Source organism: Montipora foliosa, chromosome 12 (genome assembly GCF_036669935.1).
Source record: "Montipora foliosa isolate CH-2021 chromosome 12, ASM3666993v2, whole genome shotgun sequence".
NCBI classification, from domain to species: domain Eukaryota; kingdom Metazoa; phylum Cnidaria; class Anthozoa; order Scleractinia; family Acroporidae; genus Montipora; species Montipora foliosa.
The window spans coordinates 37285023-37295022 of NC_090880.1; the positions used below are offsets into that span (position 1 = coordinate 37285023).

At 41.4% G+C, this 10000-nt stretch overlaps 2 protein-coding genes across 3 annotated transcripts in view; one reads left to right on the forward strand and one right to left on the reverse strand.

Annotated features, from left to right (window-relative positions):
* LOC137978538 (thymus-specific serine protease-like) overlaps positions 1-1319 on the forward strand; it is a 38489-nt gene extending 37170 nt beyond the window's left edge. For both annotated transcript variants that reach the window (XM_068825514.1, XM_068825515.1), the window contains 2 exons: positions 732-877; positions 1149-1319. In XM_068825514.1, coding sequence (XP_068681615.1) covers positions 732-877; positions 1149-1181 — 179 coding nt within the window. In that variant the 3' untranslated portion in view covers positions 1182-1319. The remainder of the gene's footprint in view (positions 1-731; positions 878-1148) is intronic.
* Positions 1320-1451: 132 nt separating this feature from the next.
* LOC137978534 (uncharacterized) overlaps positions 1452-10000 on the reverse strand; it is a 21670-nt gene continuing 13121 nt past the window's right edge. The window contains exons 13-21 of the mRNA XM_068825510.1: positions 9770-9838; positions 9008-9170; positions 8709-8819; positions 8389-8455; positions 7570-7652; positions 6830-6851; positions 5431-5505; positions 4716-4755; positions 1452-4327 (exon numbers count right to left, since the gene is read on the reverse strand). Coding sequence (XP_068681611.1) covers positions 2778-4327; positions 4716-4755; positions 5431-5505; positions 6830-6851; positions 7570-7652; positions 8389-8455; positions 8709-8819; positions 9008-9170; positions 9770-9838 — 2180 coding nt within the window. The 3' untranslated portion in view covers positions 1452-2777. The remainder of the gene's footprint in view (positions 4328-4715; positions 4756-5430; positions 5506-6829; positions 6852-7569; positions 7653-8388; positions 8456-8708; positions 8820-9007; positions 9171-9769; positions 9839-10000) is intronic.

A 10000-nucleotide genomic window follows, 5' to 3' on the forward strand; every position in this document is an offset into this window, starting at 1 on the left:
TTCATGAAGAAAATAGGCCTTTTGCAACTAACGATCACATGTTACAAAATCCGCCATGGTTAGGGTTAGGGTTTTAACCCTAACTGGGACATTAAAACAAAGACAAGTCAAGCTTGACTGGTTCAGGTCTCTTTGTTTTAATGTCTCAGTGGGGGAATAATAATGAGCTTGCCCTCCAGCATGGCGGATTTTGTACTTTGTGATCGTTAGTTGCAAAAGGCTTATTTCAGCAAGAAGTCAGTTATGAACCATGAAACCTAATTTTTTCCTCCTTTGGCATAACGGAAAATGGTTTTGGGGTACTTTTTTCCCGCAAAGACCTTCTTATGGAAAACGAGAAGGAAATTTCACGTATGCGGCAAACGTGAAAATGCCTACTTTCACGTAGAAGCGGCAATCGTAGAAAATGGCGGGAAAATTATGGTCACGTGATCACCTTTGCCGTTTGGGTACTAAATTTCTCTATTGATAGATAAGCGGTGACACTTCCTCCTATTTCGAGGAACCAAAGGGGCGACACACGTAGCTGCTGGAGGGAGATGGTTGAGAAGAAGGCAAAATATATGGGAAAATAGTGAAATGATCCGCCAGGAATTGCTGAGAAAAGATATATCGAGAGCACGATACCAGAAAATTCGGACTCCCAAGCATATAATAAAAAGCAGACAGCGACTATTTCTTATTCATTTATACTCACCTTTGTTTTGTCGCAATGTTAATTTCTTTCGCAGGTTCAATTGATCCTTGGCATGCTTTGAGTGTGCTTTCAAATCAGACCTCCTCTCAAGTGGCCATTTTTATCCCCGGAACTGCGCACTGCGCAAATATGAATTCCGATTCACCAGACGACCCACCGGCTTTGCGCCAAGCAAGACAGGTGCGTCTTATTTTACAAACGGAATTTTAGCCACTGTGACTGTGTCAAGTGTGCGTGGAAACGCGCTCGTAAGATGCTTTCGTAGGGAGGAATTCTCTAGAGACGCAAGGCTAGCTATGACCGGTTCCTTCGTTAAAAATCCGAGTAAAAGGTTTTGATGTTGATGTGATTGTTTGGTTTTTCTTAATGCCACCGTATCCATAGATCCGCATTTGAGTTTTCGAAAGTGTACTCTACCATCGAGTTTTAGATTTGCTATTCCCTTTTGCAGGAGGTTTCACGCCTGGTTGGCATGTGGCTATAACATCCTTGAGAAGCCAAAGATGAACGATTCACTAGAGATCCAGTTGAAACCATTTTATAGCAGTAGCTAAGTTACCTGTTTGTGCTTTTCTAATGTTAATGTTGACTAATTAGAATTATAATAAAATTTACATGATGACATGAGGTCTCTATCAATGCCAGGTTACTGAGCAAAGAACTGTAAATTCGATGATCAACAATTTCAAAGTTGTTGGACTTAGGCTTCCTCGCTGGCCGAAGACCCCTATCCGAGTTACTTTTCTGTGAATTTATGCCCGTGAGGTTCAAACTTTGTCTTAGGGTTCGTTCGATTGACCCTATTCCGGAATAATACGTGAAGTGATGATTTAAAACGGTATGTCTAGCGTTTTGAAGCAACGAGGATGATAAAGATATGTTTAAAAGAACATTTAAGGAGGTGTTTCACAATAGGCCCTTTGCAGCTGACGATCACGTGGTACAAAAACCGCCTTACTGTGCGCAATTTGCTCTCCAGTATGGAGGTTTTTGTACCATGTCATCGCCAGCTGCAAAGGGCCCATTTTTATGTGAATCCCCGTAAAAACGAAGGATTTCTAACTTCTATTCCATGTATTCTTATTCCGGAATACGGTCAATCGAATGAAACCCTTAAAGGGAACATGTAAATTTGAATTTTTCTATTACCACAGCTAAAAGCTTTGAAAGAGATGCATGAAATAGAGGCTAATGCGGGCAAATCTTTTCAAATGCAAATTAATTTGCCCGCATTAGCCTCCATTTCATGCTAGATCCAGTCCAACTGTTAGAATACGAAACTGGCCTATTGCGAGTAATATTTTGGCAAATGACCATGAAGCGTGTATCTTGCAACTCTCTTCCTTGGAACAAAGCGGGGGATTTCTGGACGCCAATTTTATGCCCAAATATGGACAAAAATAACATAGAAGCTGCACGAGCGGGAAAATGCACGAGCTACGTTACATCCAAATAAGGAAATTCTTAAACAAAAAAAAAACCCAGCTCTCAACCAGAGTTAAACCCTTCAAGGTCATGAGCCTCTGGACTAAGGCATTGTTTAGGGTATCGATCCAATCACAAACGTTACTAAATGACTCTTCTATATACTGACCTTCATATACTGTAAGAAGTTGATTGGTTCTCACCTACGATCCGTGTAGCTGATGCCTTCAACAAAAACTCCTAATTCTTTATTATTTCCATATTGCCTTGCGTCTGTACAGTGGCAGATCCGCATCAAACCCGCCGCCGCAAAACTGCTTTAAATGCAACACACCAAAGTACCCTTTCCTTTGAATACAACTAACAATTCCCTAAATTCTGAGCTTTTCAGATTATTGACTGAGTAAACCAATCGGAACAACGACAGACATATGGGGGAAAATTACATTTACGTAATTTTACACTCTAAGCATTACATCCTACAATCCAGCATGATTTGAATTCCTTCTTTTACCGTCACTTTACCGTTATTTATTAATTACTCATTTTTCTAATCATCGCCTTTTCAACAGTACTCGTATTCCATTCTGCCTCCCCCTTCTCCTCCCTGCTTTTTTGACCTGGGAGTAAGAATTCATGTACTCGCTTTCCTTTTTCACCCCGAGGGCATATCTGGTATTTCTTCGACTCCAGGGTCATAATCATCCAACGAAAGTGATGTACAAGTGCTATCCACGTCTTCAAACAACGGTAATCTATAAGTGACTGTTGAAGCGGAATCCACCTGGAAAGGGTCACGCTGAAGGGTAACGAAATCTAGCATGGCGTCATCAGAAAAAAGACGCTCCCGTGAAGCTGACTGAAGTAGCGAACTATCTTGCGTTACTGGTTGGTGTTCCTGGGATGTTGCTTGAACTACGTCTCGCTCAAGAGATAGAGTCTCAGGTGTGTCTCCCTTTCTTGATGTCTGATCAGATGTGCCACACGTATCCGACATTACTTGATGTTTGTCATGCTCTTGCAACGTCGGGTGTGATAAGTCACGCTCTTGTAATACCAAACCTGCAACTGCAGTTTTATTTTCCCCCTCGAGATCATTATCATCATTTTCCGGAGCGATGCTCGGCAACACACCACTCAGTCGAGCCGACTTCATACTTGCGATCTCAAACCGAAGTTGCGAGAGCAAGTTGATGGCCCGTTCACCCAAATTTGGAACGATTCTTTGAGCTTCAATGGGGCTGGCCTGAGTCGAAACTCTTCCTTGGCTCTGTATTCTGCTACTAGCCTCTTCAGAAGTCAAAACAGAGTCGGTACTTTGTTCTTCCTTCCCTTTTTGTTTTTCAGCAGTTATTACGTGTACAGTTGTTTGTGACTTCTGCGATGCCGCAGTATCCAAAAGTCTTTCATCTAAAACCTGGTTTCCTGCAACACGCTGTTTCACCTTCGTTTCAACTTCAATTCCTTCAGCATCATCACAACTTTCATCATCCGATCCCATAGGACTGCTAACTATTATCGCTGGTATACCTACATCTGTGTTGTCTTCCGACAAACGTTGCTGCATCTGTGCTTCGATATTGGGTCCAGATCCCAGGCACTTATCATCACCTCGAGCCTCGAAAGAATCCTCGTTTTGCACCTTAACTCCATTATTACAAGCCTCAGTTTCAAGTGACGCACTTTCTTGTCCGTTAAATGACATCGATTTGAGCTCATCTTTGTGAACAGGATCACATTCCACAGGCGCTGCTTTGCTCAAGTCCAAACCCGCAGGACCGAGTTCCGATTCTTCAACAACCTGCTCATCATTACCCTCTGAAGTCGTTTCATCCACATTGTCCACCAATTGATTCCCATTGAGGTTTAATGGACATATGTCGTTCACCTCCGTACCGCTTAGATGGTCTGTCAAAGCAACTTTATACACCTCTTGGATCACTTGATCCGCTAATTTCGTTGTTAATTCGTCCTCAGCTCTTTCCACCTCATCCCTTAGAGGTATAATATGACTTGGGCCGATGCCATTTTGAGACGGCACCTCTTGGTCAGTTGAAACATTATGTGCATGTCCTGACTCTAAGGGAACAGCAACAACACCCTTGCCTTCACTATCACCCGACTGTTGATCAACAAATTTGTCAACTTGGTGCACAGTATCTGCAGGTATTAGTTTCAAGCCAGGGAATGAATCCTGTCCTTCTCCTGAAGAAAACAAAACAAATAAGCAAGTTTTAACGATCTGGAAGACTTCCCTTGCCCCTTTGCCCGGAGGTGCTTAGGTAGGACGAGGGAAAAGATTTTATCAGGACCATCCTACATTGAACTGAAGTCTCGAAAACGAATGCTGTTTAAAACCGAACACATTTGTCCCTCTCCACCCTCTGGTGTGGTGTGGTGGTCAGTGCGTCGGACTTTCGATCTCTGGGTCGCTGGTTCGAGGCGTGTCGTTCCCTTGGACAAGACACCTAATTCCACCCAGTCACTCACCCACTCCTCCCAGTCACAATTTTTTAACTCTTGGTTGAACTCAAAGTAAATTAGAAACGTTTCATCATTTTTGCAAACACAGTAGAAGGACATTATCTCCTACCTTGGACGAATTTATTAAGCTTTGATTTGACTTCATCGAGCTAGAGAGCAAAAGAAAAAAGAAACAAAGTTATCGCCTTTTTGCTTGATGTAGTGACGGCAAAGATACAGGTTAAATTTAACCCTCCGACTCCCAGGAGTGATTAGTGTATAAATTCTCCTCACAATTTTAATGAAATGTCAGTCAGACAGGTATTGAGAATGAAGAATATTATCAGCTTAAGAGGTGTGATCTGACACCAAATTCTCGTGACTACGCAACGAATGAAAGGGTTAATTCAGTACCCCCTCGCCTTCCCTACCCCACCGGATCAACTACGTATTTGTAACTACACAGTTGACATAAGCAGTCATTTGTATTTTTTCGCTTGGTATTTCAAGCAGTTTATATTTATGCTAGCTGAGAAGAGAGAGAGGGCAACGCGACCGTGCATCTCACTACTTATCTCAGACACTGTAAACCTAACGGATCCTAACGGATCGACCGGAGATAACATTGGAGGGCTAAATAAATAAATAAATAAATAATAGTTAATTGGAGGAGCTTTAAAAAAGCAATGCAACAAAAATAAAATGCAGAAAAAAAATTGAAGGGAGCATACCAGGCTAATACTAATTCCATTATTGTTCAAAACCACTACAACTTTTACTAAAGAAAAGAATTTGCTTGCTCGCTTTGGTTTCTTAACTTCTTCAATCGTTTACACATTTATCACCTGCATCTGAATATGACGACAAAATTCAAAGAGAGTGCCAACTTCGTCCTCGCTTTCGTAAGCCATGGGCAAAGCCTATAGAAAAACATGAAAAAGTCAACGTATAAGTCATCCACGCACTTATCTGGACAATTTAAGCAACAGGACATTTGCATGATGACGCCATTTGACTACAATTACCAGAATCCTTCAGGTTTTGCTTGTCTCACGCTAATTAGAGCTATTATTACTTTTACCCCTCTGGGAATTCTGAATTCTGGTAGTTGTAGTCAAATAACGCCATCGTGAAGGTTTCGTATTGTCCCTTGGAGACACCTGAAAAATTGTAGTCTGCGCAGCAAGCGTTCCTGTTCGACAGAATTTTCCGGAAACTGGCCGCGCGAAAGTTGGGGCAATCTCTTGCCCCAACTTTCGCGCGGCCAGTTTCCGGAAAATCGTTTCGGAGCTCTTCTGTCGAACAGGAACGCTTGCTACGCAGGCTAGAATTTTTCAGGTGTCTCCAACGGGATTCAAACCCATGTCTCGACCCATGACTTGCTGGGCTCGTGTATTTGAAGTGCGGGTTATAGACGGAACATAGAAGTAGTCCTCGCACTCTCCTCGCACTAATGACCGCCATGTTTTAGATAGGCGCGATTTCCGCCTCTCACTCGATTTCGGGTGTCCTCCCCGAGTGGTTTCGAGAGAGAGCGCTGGCTCATTTCTCGAAACAGCGGCTGGTAATCGAGCCTAAGGGTTAAACATTGTATAATAACCACATTAAAAAAAACTGATGATCCGCATTTTATCCTTATTATACTGAAAAATACAGCACCACTAAATACTTGTTAAATACTTCTTATACTGCAAAATACATTTAAAATTCGCAAGTATTCGTTTGGTACTATGCATTGATTGGAAACTTATGTGCTTTATGAAGTATCGATGACGTCACCTATTGTTATCACGGAACGAAAACGCCATATTCATTAGGCCTTATTACCACGTACGATGCAATGATAAACACGGTATTAACACATCGGATTAAACATTAGCATAACGTGACACGCAAGCGCAGAAGCACGAAATTTTGGCGCGCTTTCACCGCTTGCACGACTATTTTTTTCGGCCAATCTCGACCCCAGAGAGCTTCTCTTTTGCGCATGACTGAGGGAGAGAGGAGCTCTGGGGAACCCTGAAACAAAGTGTCCTCTCATTGGTTTTCGTGAAGAGCCCAGAGCCTCGGATCATGCGCAGACATAAGATCCGAGGCTCTGGTGACAAGAATGTCTTTTTGGCGCGAAATTTGATTTCAAAATGTTGAAACGAACCGTTTACTCTCGGAACACAAATTAAAGCAGACAAAAAACCCCAAAACGGTACCGTAATTCAAGGGTACGGGCCGAGAAAAACATATTACCTTTCTTGACATGTATCCTCTCCTAAAATAAAAGGCAATGAAATAGCAAAAAATCAGACCTTTCAAGCCTCCACCAGAAAGACTTCCTCTCACGTTTTACTATTGCTTCCTCTTTGTTTAAACAAAGATGATTGTAAGAGAGAAGGTTGAAGTCTTTCCACCAACAATTCGTTAAGAAGCGACAACTCCTTCGGCAAAAACAACTATGACAACACATTGGTGGGAGGCGATTGCTCTCGCCACTACGCTAGCCCCTGCTCCTTAATATTAGGGGTTTGAACCCGTGACCTCGCGATGCCGGTGCGACACTCTAACCGTGTAAATTTGAATCCTACTACAAAAAAATGAGGAGGAGAGGATGACGAAGACGATCATAACGATGACCTTAAAGCGGACACGGTATATCGGGCTTCAATTTTCCTTAACAGCCTACTAAGGTAACGCACTTTCAATTTTCGGAGCCAATCTTCAGATAAGAGTGGGCTTCCATGTTTACGAGGTAGAAACGCAAACTAGTATCTTTCTGCAAATTCTTTAGTAAAGGAAGCCATGAACTTCAATCCAACCCTACAACACAACTATGACAACTCATTGCAATTCCATGTAATAGGCCTAAGGCGCGAAGTCTATAAACAACATTAACCCTTTGCAATGTTAGTTGTCAATAGGGAACCCTTTACGGACCAAACAAACCTCCTGTAGGGGTGTTGTGACTAAAAGTTACTGTCTGGTACACTCACCACCATGTTTGGATTTTAATTGCTGCCTTGACTTGACGTTCTTTATGACACTGCTGCTGATTGGCTCTCTTCTGTTCTTGAATCTATACAAAAAAATGAATGTTTAAACACTTTACATTTTGATCATTTGTAAGCACAATATGGTTGACCGGTCACTTCTCTGGTTGCCGTGCTTCGCTAAAGAAAGCCCTTGCTTTAGTTCCATATTATACCTTGGTTTTTTAGGACACAGTCAAACAATGCTAGTATGAACAAAGCTCAACTGTTTTGCGGCCAACAGAATTTAACTATCCAAGGGTAGGCCTTTTTCGACATATTAAAGTTCAGCTTGGAAGAGAGGTTCTGGGAATAAAGACAAAGGAAAGTGGATGACACGCAAATATTTTTTACATTCATTCCAACGTGTTTCTATTGTTTTTGTCCTCACTGCCTCACTATCAAGCTGAATATTTGATATTCCAAAAATGGCATATTTGTAGTGCTAGAAATCACAGAAACACGATTCAGCTGAGCATTAGTCCTAGCAATAGAAATTAGCCCACACAATGGAAAAAAAAAATCCGACTTTAACGGGAATTGGGCCCACAACTTTCAGGAAGGGGCTCACCGTTGCTCTACGGCCTGAGACTGAGCCAAAAGGCCAGACAGCCAACTTCTGTACCCTTAAGCTTTAAATTCTGCCTTGCTAAACTATGCTTGAAAGTAAGGATGAACCATTTCCTTCCTACCTCTTTTACACATTTCAAGAACCCTTTTCGTATTCCATAGTCTGCTGTAAAGCCGCAAGAACCACATAACTTAACAGCGTTACCTTCTTACCTGAAACCAAAAATATTTGATGACTTTCTTCAAATTTTCTCTACTGTTGACAGCTTCTTCATGCTCCCTGCATACATGTCAAACCGAAGAAAAAGGAGTCAAATTCCTGTCATGTATATGCAAGTACTGCCATAACACCCAATATCATTGACTTCAATATGATCCCACTGGTACTTTCACCCAGTGACGCGAATCTGCCTCTTGCTTGTCATAAAACCGTAAAAAAAAATTCTTTATTTTAACTTGCTTTTGTTGTATGAGAATAACGATTTTGGCAAAGCAATTTTCAGCCTGACTCAAAACAAATGAAATAGCCTCACCTGTCAAGCATGCTGTACAAGTTGTTGATCACAGAGATCAGCCTTCGCATCCTCAATTCATTGCGAATGTTTACAACTTTTATGTCTCTTGTGCGAGCTCGATATCCCTTCCTAAAAAGAAACAGCCGATGAACAAGAGCTACATAATAATTTTCTTCAAAGGAAATTAATAAATCATTGGATTCAATCAGGTTTAAAGGTAAGGCCCACCCAAACTGATGAGGGTTTCCTGGTTACCAGAGATCTATCAAGTGGAGTAATGGAATAATTAGATAAATGTCAAAATTTTATTTTCTTACCAAGTTGCCTGGATGCAAGCCGCTGCATTTTTTTGCTGCCGGTACTGGCAGAAATCAAACTTCTTTCTTACTAGGTAGCCCCTCACATGTGCTTGAATGATGGTTGCTGCCAAGCTTAACAGTCGCAGGGCTTCTTCTTCAGTCATAATGGGATCATCTTGGACTAAAAACAAATAAAGCTTGTTAATAAAACTTGTTCACTACAGTTCCATTTCACATTCTTATATATTGGAGAAGATTAGCATTATAAAAAATACATGTACAAATACATGTACAGGGTGCAGGGATAGCGCAGTTGTGAGAGCACTCGCCTCCCACCAATGTGGCCCGGGTTCGATTCCCAGATCCGGCATCATATGTGTGTTGAGTTCGTTGGTTCTCTACTCTGCACCGAGAGGTTTCCTCTGGGTACTCCGGTTTCCCCTCTCATCAAAAAACCAACGTTTGACTTGATTTCAGTTAGTAATGTCCCCAATTAGTGCTCCAGCACTAGAACGACTAGACACTTAAATAAAGTTCCTTTCCTTTCCTTAATATTTGATTCCATGCTTTCTCCTTTCAATGGAAAATTGCAGCAGGCAAAAATTCAGAATTATCACAGTGGGTAGCAACATTGCTGGTTTTGCCCAATTCGTGACAACCCTGTATTGCATTGAAGAGTTAAAAGACTTTGAGAAAGGCAATTTAAGTGTTATTTGGGGAATTAACTCGAGAAGCATGTCATTATTAAGTAGTGAAACTAAACAACATAGAAAAACTCACGAGGTTGCTCCATTTCAGAGGGAGGGACTGGGATGTAGAGACTCTCAGATTCCAACAAAGTGTCTCCATCTAAAATAAGAACCAAATGTCAACATTCTTATTTTTTCGCTTCCTTAATGAAATTATAGTTCCTTGGAAATTATTTAATTTATTTATACAGGTAATTGCATGATAGTGCAATTTGTAGTCTTTGAAAAAAAATTACAAATGCAATATAAATGAAAAATTCGA